Source organism: Drosophila simulans, chromosome X (assembly GCF_016746395.2).
Source record: "Drosophila simulans strain w501 chromosome X, Prin_Dsim_3.1, whole genome shotgun sequence".
Classification (NCBI taxonomy): domain Eukaryota; kingdom Metazoa; phylum Arthropoda; class Insecta; order Diptera; family Drosophilidae; genus Drosophila; species Drosophila simulans.
This window is the reverse complement of record NC_052525.2, coordinates 2,436,527-2,460,343: the sequence shown is the minus strand read 5'-3', so window position 1 is coordinate 2,460,343 and position 23,817 is coordinate 2,436,527. Positions and strand designations below refer to the sequence as shown.

The window sequence follows — 23,817 nt, the reverse complement described above, 5'->3', positions numbered from 1 at the left end:
CGCGAGAGAGATATGGAGAAGAGAAACCAGTTCTCCATTGCAACCCAGTTGAGAAGCGTTCGGCTTCTACTCACATCCGATCGGATACGATGAATGATCCGAGTGCGGCTTGGACGTAGCTCACTTCCATACCGGCAAGCTACTTACTTTAGCGCCTTTAGTTATGGCCGATGATTTATGTAGGAAGGAGAATGCCTTTTATTCGACTCGTTTAAGTTCAAATTTATAATGGAAAAGTATGATCTCTGATCAAAGGCGATGTTTTTCCAGTTTTCCCAGTCCGCATTAAAACTAAGTTTCATGCCGGTAAGCCGCACTTGGGCGCAATTAATTCAATCTGGTCGCAGAATCGCACTTGAACTTGCACCCGCCGCCAGAGGATAAATAGGCCCGACTTCTGGCTGGATTCCGTCAGTTGTCGCTTGGCTAAATCGGCGCACAGAGATTACGGACTACGGACAACGGAACACGGAGAAATGCAGCTTACCGGTGCCTCAATGTTCCTCGTGTGGATGGGTCTACTCAGCTGGGCTTCCTGCAGAGTGGACGCCTCCGAAGGATTTCGTGAGTTTTCAACCGTTAATCAGTATATGTGAAGTGGCTCCTAATGTTTCCTAATTGTTTACTCCATACCCACGAATGGCAGCATCGCCACTGAAGCGCTGCAAGCTTCAGGATGAGGCGTGCTTGGTGGCGCAAGCGCAGACCTTCTTCCAGGCCTTCAAGAATGGCATTCCGGAGCGGCAGGTGGCCGCGCTGGAGCCCATTGCACTGGGCACGTTGCTCATCGAGAGCGGCGGGCACTCGGACTCGCTGAAGTTCAAGCTGACCATGAGCGATGCCAAGCTCTACAATCTGGCCAACTCGATGATGGTCAAGAGCCTGAAGGGCTTCACCAAGGACCTAACCAGGCCGCTCAAGCTGACCCTGCTCTTGGACAATCCGGAACTGGAGGTGCGGGCCAAGTACGACGTGGACGGCAAGCTGCTCATCCTGCCCATAGTCAGCAAGGGCGACCTGACCATTCGGATGAACGATGTGCAAACAAAGGTTCGGATTACCGCCGAGCCAGTGAAGCGCTCCGATGGCCACACCTACCTCAACATCACCGACTACAAGACGGCCACCAAGATCAAGGGGTGAGCATGGCCTGCATGTCTAGCCAACTGAATGGTGACCTCAAACCTCTCCTCCTAGTGGCCACTTTGACCTGTCGAACCTGTTCAACGACAACAAGGAGCTGCGCGACAGCACGCTGAAGGTGCTGAACCAGGAGTGGAGCACCCTGGCCCTCGATGTCCAGCCGAAGATCAACGAGGCCTGCTCCAGGGCCTTCAGGGTCATCGTGCAGAGTCTGTGGGCCAACATTCCCTATGACGAGTTCTTCGAAGAGGAATGAACGCATCGAAGTCGAACTACTTGCCACTCTAGCTAAACTAACTAACTAGCTGCACCTAATCCATATCCGATTGAAACAACTAGGCCAGGTGTGGGCGTTGGCTTTTCGATATTTATTGTACAATAAATAACTAAAAAAGATTCGGATAAATAAACCTTAGGGAGAAGAGAAGGGTGGTTCGAACCACTCTAGTTTTCAATTCACTTAATATTCTGGTTAAACATAGGACAGATATCATCTAAAAGCTTTGCTTGGCTTGAGATCTACATTATCCACGGCTTGCACGGGTTCTGGGCATCCTCCAAGGTCAGTTCGTCTGATGCTTTCGGATACTGAAGGGTGACATCCCACGGATGCGTTCGGAGAACTTGAAGGGAATGGAAGGGGGAGTTAGGAATGGGGGGAACTGGTGGGACTGGCTGGTGCTCGACCAGACCGGAGGCAACTGCTCACTCGTTTCCAGGACCCTGCTGCTCTTCGGTGTCTGCTGCTCGGATCGTCCTAGGGATCGACATTGTGCACTCGGTTGTGTACGTCGGTCAGCAGCAACTGCGGGTGTGGCTACTACCCATCCCCGTGCTGTGTCTGGTCCTCCTCCGGGTGCTCCATGATCTTGCTCTCAGATGTGCTCATGTTCTGCAAAGTACAGAAATGGTTTACATTGAATCGCATCGTGGACTGGACTGTACGTACCTTCAGCTTTCGGTGCTTCGGATCCTTTTCGGTGTCCGGCGGACTCTCCGATCCGTCCGTGGTCTTGATGAAGGACGAGTAGAAGGAGGAGAAGCTGGAGCCATCCATGTCGTCGCTATTCCCATTGCTGTCCGTGTATTTCTGTGGATGAGCGCATGTTCCTCATACTGACCATCACCAATGGACCGCATTCGTATAGCATACCTTGTTGTTGGCGGGATTGCTGCTGCTGCAGGGCGGGTCGGAGTTGTAGTCGCCCATCACGGAGGGAATGGGCGAGGAGTCCGGCACCTCCTTCTTGCAGGGATCGGACACCGCCGCACTGGAGCCCGGCTCCGTCTTGACGGATGCGCTCTGCGAGGAGGGCCGCTGCACCTGGGCAGGAGTGGTGACCGAGTGGAATGCACCCGGCACCTTCTTCGTCATGGACGCCGGCGTGGTCTGTGGATGAGTATGGGGATTCGTTGGAGTTAAGTCATTTGGGTACGGCACCGGCCACTGACTTACCGTGTACACCGACTTGTTGTACGCGGATTGGGAGCCCAACGGACGCTCGGGAATCTGGAGAGCGTTGGCCATTCCGGGAAAGGGCATCGGCTGGTACATCATGGCCGTGGCCGCGGCCGCCGCCGGGTGTGTGTAGAAGAGCGAAGGATGCGGGTACATCACGCCGGCCATGTACTGCAGCGGCATGGCCTGGGCGGCCGCGGCAGCCGCCTGCTGCGAGGTGGTGGGCATGTCCGTGCCACCCTTGTGCGGATGCTTGTGCATCCGGGGGGAGCGCGTGGGACTGGTGGGCGTCAAGGAGGCGGGGATGTAGTAGAAGGTCGGGAAGAGGCCGGCGGAGGAGAAGCTGCTCTGGGCCATGGCCGTGTGCGTGGAGTGGACGGGCGGGGTGATGCCCACCGAGAACGGTGGCCAGAGGTTTATGTTCTGCGTGCAGGTGGGATAGGACGACGGTCCTGGCGTAGAACTGCCAACGGAGGAGGACGCTCCCGCCGCTGCTGCCGCTCCTGCTCCTCCCCCGGCTGTACCTGGAGTACCCGTTCCCGAGGTCGTTGTGGCTCTGCCTTCCGGTGTGCCTGCTATGCCTGTTCCGGATCCTCCTCCGCCCGCCACACCGGCTCCTCCCGATCCCACACCGCCAGTGCCGGCTGCTCCTCCCGCACTTCCTGCCGCTCCCTTGATCGCATCTGTTCCCAGGGTCAGCTGTTGCTTGGGTTTGTTGGCCTCTCCCTCCCAGGAGTGGGAGCCGCCCCTTTTTATCCCGTGGCCTGGACCACTGTACTCCAGCATCTTAAGGGTGTCATTGGCGGACTTCTTGCTCTTGTCACCCGTCCGTCCGCGCGACTCGCGGTGCTTCTTCAGCATGAACTTCTCCATCTCGTCGTTGTGCTTATTGAGCAGGGATTCGGTCAGCGTGACTGGCGGTACAGCGGCGCTTCCGCCTCTGGATGAGGTGGTGGTGCCGGAATTCGTTCCATTGCCTGTTCCAGTGCCTGTGCCTGTTCCAGTGCCTGTTCCCGTTCCAGTGCCTGTTCCCGTTCCCGTTCCAGTGCCTGTACCTGTTCCCGTCCCAGTTCCTGTCCCGGTTCCAGTTCCAGTACCTGTACCTGTACCAGTGCCCGTGCCACCAGTGCCCGCAATGCTCGTATTCGTCACACTGCTCATGTGTATGTTACTGGCGGTGGTGAAGTTGCCCGAGGAGCCACTGCCCCCGCTGCCCTCGTGGACGGGACTCATCGGACCACTGGCGCCACTGACACATGTGCCGCGCGGCTCCGGCGGCTCCGTTTTGGGCGGATCGAGCTCCGCCGGCGCCGTGACCGGCTTGCTGTTGAAAAAACGCAGCAGGTTCTCGTTATAGTTTAGCTGGTTGTAGCTGGGCGGCGTCTCGGTGGAACTCTTACTGTCATAGTAGTCGTGGTGCGGCGAGATCTCGCCGAGCATCACGCTGTCCCGCTCCGAGACGGTCAACTCGTTCTCGTGCGGCAGCTCCAGCTTGAGGTCCGCCCGGGACACCTCGTCCATGAGCGTCTCCATGAAGCTGGCCAGTGCCTGGCAGCGGCGGGAAACCTCCTGCTTGACCGTGTCCGACGGACGGGAAACCGTCTCCGCCAGGCGCTTCACGATGTCCTCCTTGATCCGCGTGTTCCGGCTCTGTGCCTCCTCAGAAATCTTGAGCTTACACGTGGGCGCCGCCTCGAAGACGTTGCACTGCTTGGGTCCTGGAAGGTGAAACGACCTGTTTAGAGGATCATTGGATCACTGGGTCGGCCTGCGAACTCACCCTGAAAGACGCGATGGTGTCCGACGACAAACTCCAGCTTGCGAGACCACGGATTGACAAAGCTGGTCCACTCGGTCTCCAGAAGCACGTAGCAGCCGTTCTGGATGAGGAAACGGTATGGCTTGCTACAGAATGAGGCGCCCGCCGTCTGGCCCTTCTTCATCACCGTCTCGTAGGTCTCCTTCATGACGGAGAGGTCCTCGTGGTGGTAGAAGTCCATGATGCTGCGGCCAATCAGGTCCTGTGGCAAGTAGCCCAGCGCACTGACCGCCGCGCTGTCCACGTGCGATATGATCCCGGTGGCCGTGTGGCGTATGGCGAACTTGGGGCTCTTCTGGGAGAGAATCTCGTCGGGAACTGGGGGCAGAGATCGATGGTTAGATGGCTGGATGAATCCAAACCGGCGCAGATACTCACCCTTGTAGCTGCTCTTGATCGGAGTGGCGCAGATGACGAGCAGCATGTTGGTGCCATTGGAGACCATGTAGTTGTCCGGTCGCGCCTCCTCCGGGGCCTCCCTGAAGGTGAGCCCCAGGCGGAAGGGTTCGTAGCTGACGGGCCTGCCGATGACGCCGAATCCGCCGGACTTGAGTCCCCGGTAGCGACGCAGCATCACGCAGAACGTGCTCTTGGCGTCCTTGGGCACGCTGCCCCTGGACTCCGCAATGGGTATGCCCGTGGTGATCTGACTGGCGAAGGTGGCACGGTCCTTGAGGTGCACAAAGTCGATGAAGGACCTGCCCAGCCACATGTCGCGCGGGTAGCCCAGGACATCGGTGATGCTGGGCGTCGTGTACAGGACGATGCCGTCGTGCATGGAGATGACGCAGCAGAAGCTGTCCTCCTTCACCCGCTCCCCGCGCTGTCCTGTGCCCGCCGCTGCTGCGCCCACCCCGGTCATGGACTCCAGCTTGCCCGGACCTGCCTCCCAGGTCTTGTCGAACTTGGCCAGGCCGCTGTCCAGACCAGCTGCGTGGCCCACTCCGCCGCAGCCGCCCATCGAGGGCGGCACAATGGTGACGGACAGCGGCGAGGGAATCGGAAAGCTCTGTGCCGCCTCCGACTTGGCCACGCCCTCGACTCGGTCCGCCTCCGACTCGGAGCCGGACTGGTCTTCCTCCTCCTGCTGCAGCTGCTCTGTGGCCTGCGGCTCGCTGTGATCCTCCCCGTGCTGCTGGTCCTGCAGCTCTCTGCAGATCTGCTGCTCAACGCACCCAGTGCCGCTGGGCCGCGGCTTCTCCTCGTCCCTGCCCTCCAGGCTCGTCGACGCCGAGATGAGGGTCTGCGCCTGCCCCGCCCCCTGGCCGGTGCCCTTGTTCTTCTTCTTCTTGCGCGACTTATCCTTGTTGCGCTTGATGATCATGTCGCTGCTGCTGGCCTGCGTCGAGGGCTTGCCCCCATAGCCACTGCTGCCGGAGGAGTGGCTGCCGCTCAGGCGGGACTTGGAGCTGCCACTGGAAGGGAGATGGGAGTAGGAACGTTTAGTCACCGCTCCGCACGATGGAGCACATTAGATGGACTCACCTGCGCTGCGACTGGCTGTTGCTGCAGCTGTTCGAGTAGGCCGAGTCGGACACCTTGGTGTTGTGTGTGGACTCCGTGGACTCGCCGCCCTCCATGGTGCTTAGGTTCTCCAGCTTGCCCAGTGCGATGGAGTGAATTCGTTGACTAGTGCGAGATGCTGGAAAATCGTAGGGTGACCATTAGCACTTCAGTTATCCTTGATGGGACCTTGATCAGGGATAACCCACTCACTATTCTAACTAACACAACTGATTTCACTTCTATGATGAACCTATTTATGTATGTCCTTCCTTCGAGGAGATTCCGTGAGCAGGACAGGACTACTGAGTACCCGTTCAATGAATGACCGACCACCACAATGCGGATTCTATTTGCACCGGATTCATTCAGAGCAGCGCTGTTGCATCAACGTGAGCCGATTGCGTTGTGAGTAGTTTCACTTCGGCCGGGTGATGAAATGAATCACGAAATCTGTTGCGGCACCGGGCTGCGGCGCGCAAGCCCCCCAATTCCCTAGAATCCAATTCGAATTCCGAATGTTGGTTCGTTACCGTCTTCACGTTGCTCGCCAAAGGCATTGTGCCCAGCTACCCACCGACGCCTTCTAGGATCTCAGGCCCAGCGATTGGAGGGGGGGAAACCAGCCGTTGTTGCACGTGTTCCGACTGCCTGCCATTCATGTTCATGAATCAGGGCTTGGGTAACTCCTGGTCCTAATTGGCCAGAGCTTTATTGTGAAATTGTCACCTTGACTTGCACCTGCTTGGTGCCCATAGAGTGGATACTCTCTGCTCGGCTCAGACTGAGAACGATGGGTAGAGAACAAAGCCGCCCACACGGGGGTTGACTGCAACGAGGCTTCACTGTGCTAATTAACAGCGCAGCGGGAGCGAGAGCGAGACGGCGCGACGCTGCATTCACGTGCAGTGCGATGTGCTTTTGCTCTCGCGTTGCCTCTGCCGCTCCGCCAACGGATGTCGTTATGCAGTCGCAATGCAGCCCGGCTCCAGATACGCAGATACGTACATAGATACTCAGATACTTAGATACGTAGCTGCACAAAAGCGACTTCGGTGCGCAAATGTACCCTGGTTGGAGACGCATTCTTCAGCACGAAAAGCGCTGACTGGGTGAAAACTGCAATTACAAAAGAACCCATCGAGGAACTCATATTTCCCACAATGCACACTATGTCGTAATCGTGCATATAGCAAGCACCCAATTCGGCGAGGAGTTCGGTTTCAGCGATTGCATAAGACCCAGGTTCATCCTCCCCGATTTGGCTGAATCAACTAAACCCAAAAATACTACAGACACACAGCCATTAGGGTGGACCCTATTCCAGGCTCTTCAGAGTTTCTATTAAAAGCAAAGATAACCAAATGGGCCAAGTAAACAAGCTGATAGGTGTGTCGAAAAATTCCATTGGATAATACCATTTTGTGCCCAACAAAGTGGCTTCCAACCGACTGCTCCATCTGCCCAAATCTTCCAGTTTATCCCCACCAAGGATTGTGTAACTCGGTGGTTAACCCAGTTCGCATCCCATATGTGGGTGAACTTTGACGCAGCACGGCAAGAAGGCCAACTGGTCGAATCGAATCCGCCGCGATGCTGGGATTTGCTGGATTACATTGGTCGTGCGTCATTCCGAGGATGTTAGATAATGCAGCAGAGGAAGCGCGGCAGACATGGATAACAGTCGCATAACCCGGGGGCAAGACTTACTGGGGAAGACTGTGGGAATGCGGGAATGGTGAGCTATTAATGGTATTCTGTATAACTTGTGTAACGCGACTGTGGCTATCAAACCGCCTGGGTTTTAATAGACATTCCAAATCTGCAGCAACTAAGCTGAAAATACCAAGGTGCAATGCCCAAAAGGGACCACGCTGCGTATGCGCAATGTGCTCTGACCCACATTGGCGGCGGGCATCGATTGGCTAGGTGAAGCTATGTGAGTTCACTCCACGTAGCCGCAGTGTGCGTGCTGCACTCCAGGTGACCGGAAGGCAAGCGGCGACTGCAGTGGCGCACCACGCTGCGTATGCGTATTGTGCGCTCGCACTGGAAGATGGGGGCATTCCCGAAGCGTTGTTCAGTAGGGTCAGGTATGCGATGTGGGCTTTTGTTTACGCTCCGTGTGCAACGTGCACTTATTAATAAACACCATACATACATACAGACGTTATGAACCGAGTTCTTTATGTAAGCTGCCTGCCCAACGCGTTGTTTTCTATTGGCAATATGATAATGGTCGCTCTCGCGCCTCTTACTATTTTGTTTCTGCGATTTTTTTTGTTTTGGGGCTTTATTGCAACAACGTGACAATTGCACTTACACTCTCGCTCGCCGACTACTCGCTCTCCGCCAGCTGCACTCCGTGGCCAACTGGTGTGGATCGGGTTTGAATCTCTCACTTATGTCTCACTTTTTGGCTGGCTATCTGTCACTCAGCTGGACACACTGACACACTGTCACTGGCACCAAAGAACAACAGTTTGTTTCTGCTCAAAAAAAATAAATACGAAGAAGGTGTTTGTTTGCGTGATTCGACAGGTCGTTGTTTCGATTTATTTGGGATAGGGCGATTCTTTCTGCGATGCGACGAGCGCGCGATGTCGACCTTCTGGCTCCAAATTCGCACGAACACTAGTGCTCGCATCGCAAGCTCCGGTCTATAAGCCCCCGTGCACTCGCATTCCCAGAATTTTCTCACACTCACTCGCTGCTCTCCGCCGTCGCTGAGAATCGGGGAATCGCAGTCGCTCGGGAAATCGCTGGTCGGCTGAGATACTCGGACCCAAACATTAACCCTTGGGCGAAGCTTTTGCTCGGAATTCCAGCCAAGAACACCAAAAGCAAGTGATTGCAATGCCAAAGACTCCATTTCCATTGCAAGGTACCCCCAATGTCATATTCCTGTCTTTTCCAAGGCTTCATTCTATGGAATACCATTTTCTGTTGGTTTTTATTTATGCTGGAATGGCACTTCCGCTGCCAAGTGTCAATCCAAGCCCCACGCACCAACTGCAGGTTAAGGAAAGCTGTGGAAGCCCCTGCCTTTTTGGGGCTGCCTGGTGGGCGGCTGGCAGCACGTTTTCCGAGGGGTGTTTTCCGGGGAGCCGGCTGGGCGGCGGATTTGCTGGCCCAGTCACGCAGTTTGCCACGTGAGCGGCGGCTTTTCACTGCCTACGGCTTTCTCGGACGCTTTTTGCACTCGGACCCGTCCCTGCCCCCACCGTGACTTGTGCGCACAGCCACTCGCACTGGCATTTCGCAACGGCATTACTCACCCACCCACTGGCCATCGTCCAAGTGCGGCCAGCAGTGCAGCCGAGCGCCAGTGGATCAACGCAGTGCATCGGTCTCAGCAGCTCGGCTCTCTAGCAGTTGAAAGTGGCGCCAAGCTTTTGGGTGCTTCAGTTCCCCGTTCGTCCCGTGGAAGCTCTACCTGGGCGCGTACGGAGTGGGACGGCAGCGACAGCTGATTTTCCCCGGCTTTTCCGCCTCCGCCCAGCTGGCTGTTGCGCGCTGTGGCCCACAGGTGGCGTTACACATACCTGCCAGCAGGGGATTCCCCGTCTTTCCCCAAGGGGTTGATGAACTCCGAGCGGGCGAGTGGTTCGATATTGATACTACTCATATGTAGTTACAAATGATTATTACTTGCAATTACTGTGCATTGAATTTCGATTTTAACCTCAGCAATGGAAGGGTTAAAAGTTGAGGCATCTGATAAATATGAAATGATTTTAGCACCCCTCATAAAATCATATTTTTTCGGCACTTTTTATTATCCTAATCCGATGGAAGTGTCCAGGATGTCTTTATGCCTTATCAGCCGGCCCATCGGCCTGCGGTGGCTTTGAATAATTGAATTCTATTAATTGGCGGCTTTGCCGACGTCGAGTGGGTGTGAAAATCCATTTGACCCGGCCCACTCCACACGCAGCTCCTTTGTGGCCACGTGTGGGTGTTTGCCCAAGCTGGGGCTCGCTCTTATCTATCGCCGCCACACACGTGCCGCCAAGTCACAGACGCCTGCCCGAAAATGATAAAGTGCGTTCGAATTAGCCACCAAACTGCTGCTAATTTGATTTTGATGCTGCGACTGTTGACTTGCCGCACTTCGCCACTCCCCGCCGCGTTTTGATGTGCTGTGATTTCATTTGATTGCCGCTAATCGGATTCCGGGTGGTGGTTTCGGGTGAGTGTCGCTCGGACTGTGAGCGGGATTAGAGCCGGGTTCCCAAGGCCCACCCTTTGAACGCCCAAGTGGCGTAGGTCCGAGGACCTGCCCATGAATATGGATTGCGATTAGAGGATGGACGGACCACATCAGGTGGCATTGCTGGCACCTCAACTTCGCCCCAGCGCTGAACTGTAAGCACAAAAGGAGATACAAACCCAAGCGAGATTACTTCAGCATTTACTACATACTGATGAGATAGATGTCCGTAATTAACATCAGGCTTCTGTTGAAGAAGGCTCCAGAAATATAGTGGGAACTTTCCAACCTAGGTTTCCTTAGGAAGTCCCGTAAGGAGCTGCTCGGGTGGCAACTTCAGGAGAAGGTGCATCACAAAATATAACAGATACGCGGCTCAGATCAGGCGGAATTGAAACAGACCTCTAAGTAAAGTCCCTTGGCCATGGAGCACCTGCAGATTACACTGAATCCTTCCATGAGCGGCGTTACTTGGTCCACTCGTATCCTCGAAATGTCCACATTAGAATTCAGCTGCCGCTGTGCCCGGAAAATTCCCGGCCAAGTAAATGCCCGGGCCGCAACAACCCCAAGTTCCTCTGACCTAGCACTTAACTCCGCCCTCCGGCGTCTGCGCATTGCGTGCTCCCAAGTCCGCCAACTCTTCCCTGGTCCACCAACCAATTCCGCGTTAATTAATTAGAAAAATCACAGTTTGGGGCGTGAAAAAATCCGAGATGGCCTGTGTAAGACGACGGAGGCGTTGAAATTTCAACGCCTTTCGCGAAACTTTTGAGGGTCCTTAAACCCAAGTTGGGATTAACATCTTCTGCGAGGGGGAAAACAAGGTAGCAGACATTCCACGGTTATTACAAATTTTAAGAAGTATGATAAAATCTAGAAAGTTATTATATCCATATCTAGTGGGCTTCTGTTTTTGCTGTCGCCCTCGATTTGAAAGCACCACACCAGCCAAACAAGTTAGTTCACCTCAAATTTTCGTAGACAAATTTTTAGTTTTACATTTAATTTAGTTATTTTTTCTTTTGAATCGCGATGAGCTACACAAACCTCCTGCGCCATCAGAATGTGGTGGATGACTGCCAGCGGGTGAGCTGCAACCGCAGTCCGCCGGTCGCTGTCAGCGGGCGCTGTGTGATCAGCCGGGACATCGTGATCGGCTGCCGCATGGAGCAGTGCGACCCGGACATGCCCTACATGCTGGAGCCGACATGGGGCGTCTACCTGCGCCCAGGCCGCGATGGCGCCGACCTGTCGCGGTTCGTGCGACGCGTCACCTTCAAGATGTCGCCGCGACTGCCGCTGCGACTGCACGTGGCGGACAGCGCGCCGTTCGAGATTGGCGAGGTCCTGGGCAGCGACTTTCCATTGGAGGTGCAGGTGGAGTACACGGATGCCCGCATGTCGGCCACCTCGTACATCTTCCGGCCGCGCGTGGTGCGCGAGGGTCACGCCGGTATCTGCGAGGAGATGCTCGACAAGATGATATTCGTCAATCCCTCACCCATGATGAGACAGAACCTGACGGCCGTGCTCGTGCCCAGTGCGAATGGTCCGCCCAGGGCATCGCCCCAGTTCGCAATGGATTCCGCCGTGCCGCAGGCACCGGGTGAGCAAAAGGAACAGGACCGGGATCGGGAGCAGGTGGGCGATGTGGCGCGACCCTCGCAGACGCGGGCAAAGCAGCCCAAGAACCGCCTAAATGTGGGCATACCTCACCCCCAACAGTAGTATACATTGGGCTCCATGAAAGGAACAACTGGGAATGTTTGTTGTCCTGGCATGCAAAAATTTGTGCAGTTACTGGATTGGCATTGGATACTTTTAAATTACTAAATAATGAATTTATTTTACTTTTAAGCCAGCTGCTTATGCTAATATAATAATATATATATATTGGTATACCTCTAATCTAAGAAGTCAGCCCAACATTGGTAACCCTAACGCTCCGTAAGTATGTAAGATTACGCCCATTTTGTGTGTATGCCTCGTCCGGGGTGAATGCTGCGCCGTTGGCTCCGCCCTCTGTCCAAACGGGGGTTGGTTCCCAGACACACAGTGCCAGTTACCCAGTCAGTTGCTCACTTCGCTGCGGCGCTTCAAACGCAACGGAACACACGTATCCTCTGCTCCGGCGAATCGCGGAGATGGCCTGGCTACCGAGCAGCTCGAACGGAGCGGATAACGCGGACGAACGGAGCACCGCCTCGAGCGGATCCTCCGGCCACAGCCAGCCCAACGAGTCACCGCGTTCCGGGCACATGAACGGTAACGGAGGCATGCGGGACACTGCCGCCGGCAGGCATCCGCCCGCCCTGCTCCGACATGCCACGCCCCACCTGCAGCCCAAGACGGAGTCCATATCCGACGGAGACGGCGACGCTGAACTCTCCGACTTCTCGCTCAACGACACGGAGGAGGACGAGGAGGATCTTCGCGATTACATCGTTCTGAATGGCAACCAGGCGGATGGTGAGGCTTAATCCTTAGAACTGTAGAGCAACCAGAACATTACTCACGCCATTCAACTTTTATGTACATCCCGTAATTCCCAATTTTCCATATACATAATATCAATTCCTTTGTTCCGCCCGCAGGGAATCGCTCACTGTCCAGTTCGCCGCGCAGTCACTCCCGCAACGGACTGCTGACGGCGCCGGCCAGCTCCGGAAGCTCCGTCGGCGGAAGCGGCGGTGGTGGAGGCAACGGCTCCGGCGGCAATGCATCTAGTGGAGGCGGCAGCGGCGGAGGAGCCACCGGCGGAGTGCGCAAGGTGTTCACCAACACAAGGGAGCGATGGCGCCAGCAGAACGTGTCCGGCGCCTTCGCAGAGCTGCGCAAGCTGGTGCCCACGCATCCGCCGGACAAGAAGCTATCGAAGAACGAGATCCTGCGCTCGGCCATTAAGTACATCAAGCTACTGACGGGCATCCTCGAGTGGCAGCAGCGGCAGGCGCCCTCGCATCCGATCCGGGCTCAGCTGGAGCCGAACAACAACGACAATAGGATGGCCAATGGCCATGCGGCGGACGGGGAGCTGGAGAACCCAGATGTTCCGCCTGTACGGCACATCAAGTGTGAACGCACCGACGGACAGATGCACAGGAATGGCATTGGGCACGGACATGGCAACGGGAACACAGGCAACGACCTGCTGATGATTGCCCCGGGAGCCGTCGTCAAAAGCGAGCTCCTCCTGGAGTCTCCACTCCCACTTGGGCATCCGCTAACCGGCCCACCCCTGTCACTGCCCACTGCTCCGCTGGCCATGGCCGAGACTCAGCGGATCAGCGGCACCGTATCCGGTGTAAAGTCGGCCAGCGGTCGGAGCAGCAAGCGACGCCTCAAGCCGGAAGGCGGAGCCACCGATCTCAGTCTGGGCAAACGGCGCAGGACGTAGAGTAAGGAATCTAAGGGATGGAATCTTGGAACAAGTGGATACCGGCTTTGCCAAAGCATCCGGAGATAGAATACTACCCCGTTTTGCTATTTTTTTTTATCTACCAATAAATTACAAAGTTAATAGTGCAAATTAAAGATCCGGAATCAATAGTTATAGTTTGTATTGTTTAATCAAATTTAATTCTAAATAATTTACGGTTTAAAATAAACAGTATTACAAAATACGCGTTTTTGTGCCGAATTTGTTAGATTTTTGGATTTTTGGTACCAAGTGATCATAATCAGTAACAGGTGTATACTGAAAACCAACTGATCGTTGGTCACCTTCTGGGATTCCTGTTCGCCTGGTAATTTAAACCGAAAAATCAAACAATTTGCATTACAAAATACGCGTTTTTGTGGCGAATTTGTTAGATTTTTGGATTTTTGGTACCAAGTGATCATAATCAGTAACAGGTGTATACTGAAAACCAACTGATCGTTGGTCACCTTCTGGAATTCCTGTTCGCCTGGTAATTTAAACCGAAAAATCAAACAATTTGCATTACAAAATACGCGTTTTTGTGGCGAATTTGTTAGATTTTTGGATTTTTGGTACCAAGTGATCATAATCAGTAACAGGTGTATACTGAAAACCAACTGATCGTTGGTCACCTTCTGGGATTCCTGTTCGCCTGGTAATTTAAACCGAAAAATCAAACAATTTGCATTACAAAATACGCGTTTTTGTGCCGAATTTGTTAGATTTTTGGATTTTTGGTACCAAGTGATCATAATCAGTAACAGGTGTATACTGAAAACCAACTGATCGTTGGTCACCTTCTGGAATTCCTGTTCGCCTGGTAATTTAAACCGAAAAATCAAACAATTTGCATTACAAAATACGCGTTTTTATGCCGAATTTGTTAAATTTTTGGATTTTTGGTACCAAGTGATCATAATCAGTAGCAGGTGTATACTGAAAACCAACTGATCGTTGGTCACCTTCTGGGATTCCTGTTCGCCTGGTAAATTTAATTGAAAAATCAAATTCCGGCTAAAATCGAAACTTCACCCAATTTTCCCAATAAATGTTTATTTCCAATTGAAAATTCATGTATTTTTTATTTTTCTTCTACGCGCTATGCTACAATCACTGTGGTCAGTTATTCGCTAGCCACAATAAGCGGGTATTTGGGGGATATCCGTCGTCCTTGTCGTCCTCGTCGTCCTCTTGGATGATGGCGAATCAGAGTGTCCTCTAAGTCCTGCATAACGTAGGCGTCCTCGAAGGGGGTGGCGGATTGGGCGGAGTAAATTTCCACAATTTTATATAGGGTCATGACGGAAAATTAAGAAAAGTGAATTACTAAGAAATCCGATATTTACTAACAGTTTTTTCATCACAACTTCGCTAAAAATGGTCATAAAGCTGAACAGCAAACGGTTTTGTGACGCTAATTACCAAAGTTAACTACCCTTATCACTTTTAAGTTGATTTTCAAAAATAAATTTTTCAGTGAATTTTCTCATTTCTTATCAAAAATGCGAAAATTTGTTAAAAATTTTTTTTTGATTATAATAAAAATAGTGATAGGGATAGTTATCTATGTTTATTGGCAGCACAAAACAGTCTTCATTTTAGCGGTGATATCTTTTTTGGCCAAGTTATGGAGAAAACCCCGTTTGTAAATATCAGATTTTTGGCAATTTATATTTTGTTTATTTTTGGTAAAAAAGAATCTGTATTTTCTCAATAGCATTAAAAATAGTTGTCCAAAAGTGGAATGTCATACCTCGTTGAATTCGTAACAAAATTCCCAATCGAACTGTATTCACACTTTGAAATTCTAATTTTTTGCAATTTTTCGCAAATTTTGATGATGGTACCCCTTATCAAAAATGCGAAAAATTAAAAAAAAAAAAAATTTTAGGAATCATTAAAGAAGTGATAGTGATAGTTAGTTATGCATATTTCCAAGTTATGGAGAAAACCGAGTTTGTAAATATTCGATTTTTGACGAACGGGGATTCCAGAAGGTGACCACGATCGGTAGTTGGTTTTCAGTAGACTTTTTCTGACCTTCTACTGAGAATCAAGAAATCCACAAATATGTTCATTTTTCCAAGGTATGTTGAAAATTGTGGGATTTCAGCTGACATTTGTCCCAATCCTTCCGCCGCCCAAAAGTATACTACATTTTGTTTCCACCACACCGACTTGAAGAAATACGCATTTGTATATATTTTTGTTTGTAATTTTTATTGTTTTTAAATTAATGTTTTCTTTACGCATTTGTCTCGTGTTCATTTTCATTTCCTCTTTGAATTCGGGGCTTCCTGTTGTTATTGTTTAGTTTAGTTTTGTGTTTATTTGTTAATTAAGTTAATGTTCGGTTTGAATTCCTCATGAGGTTGTTGCCTCATAATTAAAGCGAAACGCTGAAGTTGTTCATCATATATAAGTTGGTTTTTCTATGCATATATATGTTTGAATATATATTGATTTGGGCTGTCATTTTCCATCTGCTGACATTTTCAAATACAAAAAAACAGTGTGTGTGGTGTGTGGGTGTGTGTGTGTGTGAGTGGGTGTGTTTAAAGATTTATATAACTTGTCTGCTGTTTACTTAGATTATTACTAAAATGTTTGGGGCTTAGTTTGGAAATCTTCGGTTTTTTCATTCTAATTTATTTGAAATTATAGACGTATGTGCGTGTGAGTATGTCTGAATGCTCGATTGTGTTCTTGTGTGGGTGTGTACATATATGTATATAGTTAAATTTAATTAGTTTTGATGCCACAAAACTCAACGTTCATTAATTGTATAAATGTATCATTTAGTTAGTAAAAAAAAAATATGTTCTCGTACAATATATAAGGAGTTCTATGGAAATACATACAAATAGACTTGGTTTTGCTTTTGCTTTTGCCCTTTGCCCTTTGCCTTTTGGTTTCTTTTTCGCGTTTGTTTGCTTACTTAGTTGCTTGTAAATGGGTTAAAGTGCTGGGACATAATCGCAGACATAATTTTGGAAACGAGATCTAAGCAGTTTAACTGGGTGGTTGTCATAGGTATATATAGTAGATAGATTGGAACCAATACTATAGTTGCGCAGGAGTTTCCGGTTGATCGATCTAAGGCCTTACGTACTAAAACCATCAGCGGTTTCATTGTATTTTACTTCAATTTGTATTAAATTAGTTTAAATTTTCAATTGCAGCTAAATGTCCTTTGTCGATTACTTTTACATATATCAAGATTGTGGCTCCACTATCTCATTACCTCATTTATTTGCATTGTTTATTTAAGTTAATGGGTGGCGTCGCGCGCTAAAAGCGTTTTACTCATTCATACATTCACTTACTTGTTGCTCAATTTGTTATATTTCTTGTATTTATGTATAGTGTTTAGTGTATATTGCATTTTGACGATCGCTTCCTTAGATAATCGTACTTGCTATACGTTACATAAGAACAGGCCACGGAAAATGTTGCTATTCGTGGAGAGTTGTTATTCTTCTTTCTTTCTTTCTTTTTTCTTTCTCTTTCTTTTTCTCGTTATCTGGGGAGTTTCCGGTTCAAGGATTGGGTTTGAGTGGTTCGGGTCGAGGGTCGGGGGTTGCTACTGGGACTACTACTCTTGTTAATATCTCGTATATATATATATATCTATGTTTATATAATATCTATATCGTATTCATATAGATGCACTTGCGCGAGTTTAGTTTATGTTGTATCCGCCCTTTTGCTAGTTCCTCTTACTTGCCGCCTTTAATTGTTTACTTTTACTATGGATTGCTAACTGCTGTGATCGTTATATATTTGTATAACCGCGCATATATATAAACGTTAAATGGGCAAAAATTTTGATTTATTTCACTAAGTATTCATTCGAGTTTCTTCTGCATTTTTACTTAAGTTATATTACGTTCCGCGAGCTGGTTGTTAAGTGTTATTTACTATATTGAAGGTTGGGGACGCGGGCGAGGGGTCTTCCGATTATTTCTCAACATTCCATCCGGGATTTCTCTTTGTCTTTAATAGTACAGATAATTATTTTAATTATTTATGCATAGTTTAAAGTGGATTTTTGGTTTTATTTCGATTTTATGCTAAATATTTGCTTGCGCCCAATGCATATAGCTAGATATACATACATACATGTGTGTGTGTGTGTGTGTGTGTGTTTGTGTTGGTGTGTGTGTGTGGGGTTGGGTTTATTGTTGTGTGGGTGTGTAAGGGTACTGGGCGTTTTGTGTGTGTGAATTCCTTTGTCTCATTTCATTTACTCATAGCTTCTGCTGGGGAACATCCGACCTCTCTTTCATATTTCGAGTGTAGCTGCGTGTGTGTGTGTGGTGTTGTCATCTCGCTCTTGGCCGAAATGGGTTAACTGAATCCCCGGGCCGAGCGAAAAACCTGCTAATAACATTACATTGAAAGAGCTCCTCGCTCGCGCTAACCCGACGCCGCTGCCTCGGTTTCTGCTGCTCCGCCTCCAGATGCGGCTGCTCCACTGTCGCCAGCGTCGTTATCCCCGCCGTTCCCGCCTCCTGAGCCCGAACCGGATCCGGAACCCGAGCCGGCTGCCTCTCCGTTTCCGCTTCCGCCACTTCCGCTGCTGTTGAGGGCGCTGTTCGACTGCGAGCCTACAAAACGAGTCAGCCAAAGAAAAGATATACAGATGTGGATTGCGATTCGTATGCATTAGCTTTATGTTGGGGGTGATGCGCTTGGGAGGCCCAAACAGAGCGACCCAACCTTTGCACACAGTTTCAAGCCATTTCCTAGGAGCTCACACCCATTTAAGTAAGAAATAATATGGAAATGATTTAAAAACTCATGTTTAACTGAAAATGCAAATAATTATATATTAAGTATGGCGAATAGGTAACACCATTAGAATCGATGGAATCCCACCCATTCCGAGAGCCCAATTACTTCGGAGATCTTTGCTCCAGGAGGAAAATGAAGATGCAGCCGACACACTGAACAAAATGATACTGTGGATACGGTGGTCAAAAGGAAAGGCAACAACAGAAGGTTTTACTTTGTTTAAATATTGTATTTGTTTCTCTTTTTATTTGTTGGATTTTGTTGTATTCATTTATTATCATTATCATTACGGCTTTTTTGCTCATTATCATCAACGAATCTAAATATTATCATGATTATTACAGCATTACATATACAATTGTCGGTGTATGCACGTGTGTGTGTGTGTGTGTTATTGTGTTATGTAATTAGCGAGTCTAAAAATAAGCTAACGTGTTTAATTTTCCATGGTTTTTTTTTTGTATTTTTTCAAGATTTTCCAGTTGTTCTCTTTTATACTCGCGTGTGCCTAAGTTACTAGGAAAATGTATTTTATTCTGCGTGTGTGCATGTGTGTGTATTCAATAATCGTTTATAATTAGCGTAATAATTAGTTTTAGGTCGATTATAATAAGCTATAGAAATAAATATAAGTGTTTTGCTCATTTCTCATTATTTCGCATATGCAATTCGCTTCCTTCTTCTTCTCTTTCTCTTTTCTCTTCCTCCTGCCACTCTGAGCAAGAAATTGTTAATAATATTCAGTAGCAGCTCTGTGCGGAAAGTGTGGCGAGCGGGGGGAGCGGGAAAGGAGCTTTTGGGGCGAGGCAGGACGACACTGACTATGTATGCGAATAATAATGGAGCTCTACGGTGGCGGGAACCCGGTAATTGGACCTTATCTACATATTGCAACTAAGCCGCCGGTTCTCAGGCGCCAGCTCCACGCCTGCGCTCTCTTCCTCCTCCGATCTGTATGTCCGTATGTGGTCATTAACTCATCTACTGGCTAAATAATGGTATCTGTACATATATATTTTAGTGCGAAAAAAAATATATACGATTAGGGGTGCTTAGCTTGCTCGATCTGCTTTCTCGGCTTGTGAATCGAGTTTTACTTGTTGCTCAATAATCATAGTTATTATTTAATAAAAATAAAAATAATTTATTTATTCAGTATGTATGTATACATAATGCGTGTTGAAAAAAAAATATAGTTTATATTCATAATGATTATATATTATATAGGTATAGTTTTTAAACAGTTTCGCTTTCGCTTTTGCTTTGTTTTTTTGCTTTTTTTCTTTTTTCTGTTTTCTTTTCTCTTTCGTTTTCTCTGCGTTAATAATTTTCATTAAATTTAGGTTTTAACATAACATTAACATTATGCTCGGGGCTTTGCTTTGTTTCTGTTCCTCCTTCATTACCTCATTCTCCTCCACTTTACTTCATCTTCGCCTCCTCTTCTGCAATCTTCTGCCTTCTTCAGCTGTCTTAGGGTCGTGTGTGTGTGTGTGTGAGTGTGTTGCATGCTGCATGTTGCACGACCATGCCCTGGTTAACCTACGCAAACTCTTAGTTAGTTAGATCTTAGCTCTAACCACACAAAACTCGCCCGCCATTGTGTTACCATCAGTTATCATAAGTTAAACGTACTAAATCAAGGGGTTGTAAAAAAAATATGCAGTGACTCTTTTCAATATACATATACATGTTTCGTTTCTTTTCTTTAAGGCGTCAAAAAATAGGAGGGTACAATAATTAACGAAGAGAGTGGCGGAGAGGTTCACTTAAAGTATTAATTAAAAGATATATATCGCCACGCGCGGCAGCAATAAAATGACAATCGATCAGCGCTCGCTCTACTATTATAATTATTGTGTGTTTATTTACCATTATCATGTATTATTATTTAATGCTTATTAGTTTATTTTAGATTTAAAATAAATTTAATGTTTTACCTAAGTAAAATATTTCTTTTGTTATATTTTCTGCCTTTGCTGTTTCTAGTTCTTTTGAAAGTGCGGTTGATGCTGCTGCGGCTGCTGCTGCTGTTCTTTCATCAATTGCATTAATTAATTTAATTATTCTCGTGTATATAGTTTGCTGTGATTGCTGGATTGGATTGGCTTGCTCCATTCTTGTTTATGGTTATTATATATAATTGCTGTTGTTGTTGTTGTTGTGGGTGTAGGTGTTATATATAATGATTACTATATATATATGCCTGGATATATATTAGTGTGTGTATGTATGTTACTATTTCCCCTATGAATCTGTAAATAAAACAAAAGGAAATAAAAAACTAATTAAAATCATAATTCTTTAGCCGTCTACTGATACACCAAAACCAAAGTAAACATGACATAATGAAATCAAATGAAATCGAATGAAATACAAGGTTCTATTATCAAGTGTTCCATAGCGATAGATAGACATAAAAATCGATAATTATATTCCGATTGATTCGAAATATGGCGAAAAGGACAATTGCAGAAAAGGATTTTCAGTGCATGGATAGTAGCAAACCTTGGAAAGACATTTTCAGTGCAACCCCGAAGAACTCTATTGAAGATCTCCACTTTAAGAACCATTAACAAAACCCCACTGGAGTGACTTGGGAATAACTGATTTATATTTAACTGAAAATGTAAGTACATCAAGAATTTGTTTTTGAGATCATCTTCTTGAGTCTGCAAAATGTTATTTTTCTTGATTCGTAATACTTGATTAAATTCTTGACTCATGATTTCCACTCTTTGCCCACATATAGCATGCTTCTTCTATTCGTATCTTTCCCTGGGTTTGCTTGGGTTTCGGGAGGTGCTTTTAATGGATGGATACAGGAACGGTGCTCGGCTAGCTTGGAATCAAATGCTGGACGAATAGCGCTGGAAGGGCTTCCCCGACAACGGCAACTTGCGATGTTGCTTCAGCATGAGATGGTCACCAGCTAAGGATCGGGCAATGGATGAAGTATGGGGTTGTGTGTGGCAAGCGGATTGCCAAGATCAAAGTATCGTATCGTGATTAAATGCTGCTTTTTATTGCAAATATGGAAACTGTACTGCAAATCGAGGCTTGATTTGGAAAATTAGTGCCCGTCACATGGCACACAAGTTAGAAACTGAAGGAACGATACGATACGATACAATACTGATGCTATGACTGGGAACGAGAGGAGAGGAGTTGAAAGGGAGCAGGAGGCGTGAGGCGGGAGGAGCTGCATGGCCAACCGCTTACTCACCTGTTACATTGGCGCCGCCGGCGTTAGTCGCGCCTATAGCGCCAGTTGCTGTGGCAGCTGCGGTCGCCGCACCGGCTCCGCCACCACCACCAGCGACGGCGGCATTGGCTCCGGCAGCCACGGTCGGCGCTCCCGATGCTCCGCCGCTGCTGCTGTTGTTGCCGGATCCGGGTCCACCGGCACTCGCTCCGCCGGTTCCTGCTGTTGCTCCGCCCGATCCGGATCCCGCAGCTGCTGCTGTGCCCTGCGACTGTGGCTGGGCGGATCCTTCCACCGAGGCACCACTGCCCGTTGACGAGACGCTGGTGGAGCCGCTGGCCGCAATGGAGGCTGCTCCGCCGGCCGAGGGCCGATTGCCGCCAGGTCCGGATGCGTTCTGCAGATGCTTGGGCAACAACTGCGGCACTAGGCTGGGCTGTATTGAGAGCTCTGCGGATTGAAGGCGACATTAGTGTTGCAACGATTCTGCCCCACCTGGCTGATCGACCTGGTCACTCACCATGCTCTGTGAAGTTGAACAGCGGCGGCATATCGCGACCGTTGGGCAAGGTGTGATTGCCCTCCATGCGCAGCTCATCGAAGAACGGATGTGCACAGGCCTTGAGCGGTGTGATCCTGGCACTGGGCGTGTACTCGAGCAGCAGGGACACCAAGTTGATAGCTTCTGTAGGAGTGCGTATACGGAAAACCTATGGAGTGGGAGAAGCATTCGGTTAAGCAGCGTTTTTTACCACCGGATATCTTGGCACGGACTCTCTTGCGGGACAGAATTGGGCTGGAGGGCAAAAGGGGCGGGCAGTGAGGCAATCATCGTAGATATGGACAGGACACAAACGAGGATACAGAGGAAGCGTTCGTATTTACAGATATGTGATCGACGCGTTTCGGAATTCATCACGAAACAGCACCGACCATTCTTCATTTTTTACGGATCAAAACAAACGTCGGCAGTAGGCAGTAGGGCAAGAAACCAAAACAATCAATTAAATTCAACTCCAAATCAAATCCAATAAATCAATCAAATGTATAACTTCTTTGTACAGCTGGGAGGGCTGGCGAAAAGCTAAGCATGAACCTTAAGCCATGGAACTGCATCTCAAGCGGAATCTGGATACTTGTACCCTTCCCAATGTATGCAGTTGAGCATGAAATGCGGATTGATTGAGGCGGCAGCATCTGTAGGCTCCCGCAGTGAATACATAACTGAGTGAGTGAACCCCGAAAGCTTTTGGGATACACCAGGCTTATCAGTTGGGAGATCAAGATCAAGCAAGAATGGGAATCTGTATCTGGATGCGCCCACAATCACTTGAGTAGTCATGATACGACCCTGCATGATTTGAAGAGCAAATGTGGCTGCGATTGGCATTGTGCTTGTTTATAATTTGGTCATTTTGCTTAACGCTTTTTGCTTGATGTTTTCAATTCGTTTCTTGGCTTACTCGCAATCGTTGTTTCTGGTTTAGGGCGTTTGGAAATTGGGTGCGTTCGAGTAGTGACTGCAACGAGTTTGTATGTACACACAATTTTCGGTTAGAAACACTTGTGGTAAATTAACAATGAGTGCTTTGGGTGCTTGCTCCAGGGGAAAATGGAGTTTCCTCCCCCGAGAAGAATGCTGAGGGGGGCGGTTAACATGAGCGCGAGAAAAGCGCGAGGGAAATCGAAAATCGTAATCGATCCAATTCATTTCCTGGCAACTGGCCACTTACTTTCTGCCATGGATGACTCTTAATCTGGGGGAACTTGAATTCCGTGTAGTTTGGATTCATCTCGCGTATCTGTTCTCTTGTCGGTGTGCCCAGGACCTTGATGACCTCGACGAGCTGATCCACACCGGAATCGCCAGGGAAGATGGGCTGGCCCAGCAGCAGCTCGGCCAAAACGCAACCGGCACTCCACACATCTGAAAAATGCAGGATTAGGATTACATGGTATGGGATGCTATGAGGATATAGTACTCACCGATCTTTGTTGTATAATTGATGGCGCCAAAGATGAGCTCGGGGGCGCGGTAATACCGGGAGCAGATATACGACACATTCGGCTCGCCGTGCAGCAGCTGTTTGGCGCTGCCAAAGTCACAGAGCTTCAGCACAGCCGTCTCCGGATCGAGCAGAAGGTTCTGCGGCTTGATATCACGATGGCAAATGCCCAGCGAGTGGATGTAGGCCAAGCTTCTGAACAGTTGATACATGTAGAGCTAACCGGGCGAAAGAGCAGGCAAGTTAGT

At 49.0% G+C, this 23,817-nt stretch overlaps 5 protein-coding genes across 17 annotated transcripts in view; 3 read left to right on the top strand and 2 right to left on the bottom strand.

Moving 5' to 3' along the window:
* The first annotated feature begins 404 nt into the window (after positions 1-404).
* Positions 405-1,602, top strand: LOC6739960 (circadian clock-controlled protein daywake). Its single transcript, XM_002076813.4, has 3 exons — positions 405-564; positions 647-1,139; positions 1,198-1,602. The coding sequence occupies exons 1-3, from the start codon at positions 477-479 to the stop codon at positions 1,397-1,399; spliced, it is 783 nt and encodes a 260-aa protein (XP_002076849.2). The 5' UTR covers positions 405-476; the 3' UTR covers positions 1,400-1,602.
* LOC27206741 (period circadian protein) lies at positions 1,489-8,587 on the bottom strand. Of its 2 annotated transcripts, XR_005544620.2 has the most exons (9): positions 8,248-8,587; positions 5,907-6,063; positions 4,800-5,836; positions 4,383-4,739; positions 2,600-4,320; positions 2,297-2,533; positions 2,093-2,233; positions 1,853-2,035; positions 1,489-1,766 (listed from the first exon to the last, which is right to left on the bottom strand). XR_005544620.2 is itself a non-coding variant. In XM_039297286.2 (8 exons), the coding sequence occupies exons 2-8, from the start codon at positions 5,999-6,001 to the stop codon at positions 1,964-1,966; spliced, it is 3,660 nt and encodes a 1,219-aa protein (XP_039153220.1). In that variant the 5' UTR covers positions 6,002-6,063; positions 8,248-8,587; the 3' UTR covers positions 1,489-1,963. The 2 variants fall into 2 exon arrangements, 1 of the variants encoding a protein (XP_039153220.1); XM_039297286.2 differs by having other exon boundaries at positions 1,489-2,035.
* Positions 8,588-10,992: 2,405 nt separating this feature from the next.
* On the top strand, positions 10,993-11,878 carry LOC6739954 (protein AF-9 homolog). The gene is made up of 2 exons (XM_016180882.3): positions 10,993-11,096; positions 11,151-11,878. The coding sequence occupies exon 2, from the start codon at positions 11,173-11,175 to the stop codon at positions 11,866-11,868; it is 696 nt and encodes a 231-aa protein (XP_016037910.1). The 5' UTR covers positions 10,993-11,096; positions 11,151-11,172; the 3' UTR covers positions 11,869-11,878.
* Positions 11,879-12,282: 404 nt separating this feature from the next.
* LOC6739953 lies at positions 12,283-13,693 on the top strand. The gene is made up of 2 exons (XM_002076811.4): positions 12,283-12,609; positions 12,735-13,693. The coding sequence occupies exons 1-2, from the start codon at positions 12,285-12,287 to the stop codon at positions 13,535-13,537; spliced, it is 1,128 nt and encodes a 375-aa protein (XP_002076847.1). The 5' UTR covers positions 12,283-12,284; the 3' UTR covers positions 13,538-13,693.
* Positions 13,694-15,931: 2,238 nt separating this feature from the next.
* The window catches only part of LOC6739955 (protein kinase shaggy), a 42,995-nt gene continuing 35,109 nt past the window's right edge, over positions 15,932-23,817 (bottom strand). For 9 of the 12 annotated variants that reach the window (XM_039297312.2, XM_016181011.3, XM_016181014.3 and 6 more), the window contains 5 exons: positions 23,550-23,787; positions 23,297-23,490; positions 22,084-22,273; positions 21,585-22,013; positions 15,932-18,171 (listed from right to left, as the gene is read on the bottom strand). In XM_039297312.2, coding sequence (XP_039153246.1) covers positions 17,981-18,171; positions 21,585-22,013; positions 22,084-22,273; positions 23,297-23,490; positions 23,550-23,787 — 1,242 coding nt within the window. In that variant the 3' untranslated portion in view covers positions 15,932-17,980. Of the gene's footprint in view, positions 18,172-18,565; positions 20,614-20,948; positions 21,291-21,584; positions 22,014-22,083; positions 22,274-23,296; positions 23,491-23,549; positions 23,788-23,817 lie in introns of those variants that run through there. The other 3 variants (XM_039297309.2, XM_039297310.2, XM_039297311.2) reach the window with 2 other exon arrangements.

Excerpts from the sequence above, each read along its gene's own strand:
- LOC6739954 (XM_016180882.3), top strand. The coding sequence starts at position 11,173 with ATGAGCTACACAAACCTCCTGCGCCATCAGAATGTGGTGGATGACTGC.
- LOC6739960 (XM_002076813.4), top strand. The coding sequence starts at position 477 with ATGCAGCTTACCGGTGCCTCAATGTTCCTCGTGTGGATGGGTCTACTC. Across the intron at positions 565-646 it reads GGACGCCTCCGAAGGATTTC|CATCGCCACTGAAGCGCTGC; the intron begins GTGAGTTTTCAA and ends CACGAATGGCAG. Across the intron at positions 1,140-1,197 it reads ACGGCCACCAAGATCAAGGG|TGGCCACTTTGACCTGTCGA; the intron begins GTGAGCATGGCC and ends CTCTCCTCCTAG.
- LOC6739953 (XM_002076811.4), top strand. The coding sequence starts at position 12,285 with ATGGCCTGGCTACCGAGCAGCTCGAACGGAGCGGATAACGCGGACGAA. Across the intron at positions 12,610-12,734 it reads GAATGGCAACCAGGCGGATG|GGAATCGCTCACTGTCCAGT; the intron begins GTGAGGCTTAAT and ends TTCCGCCCGCAG.
- LOC27206741 (XM_039297286.2), bottom strand. The coding sequence starts at position 6,001 with ATGGAGGGCGGCGAGTCCACGGAGTCCACACACAACACCAAGGTGTCC. Across the intron at positions 4,321-4,382 it reads ACACCATCGCGTCTTTCAGG|GACCCAAGCAGTGCAACGTC; the intron begins GTGAGTTCGCAG and ends TTCACCTTCCAG. Across the intron at positions 2,534-2,599 it reads ACAACAAGTCGGTGTACACG|ACCACGCCGGCGTCCATGAC; the intron begins GTAAGTCAGTGG and ends ACTCATCCACAG.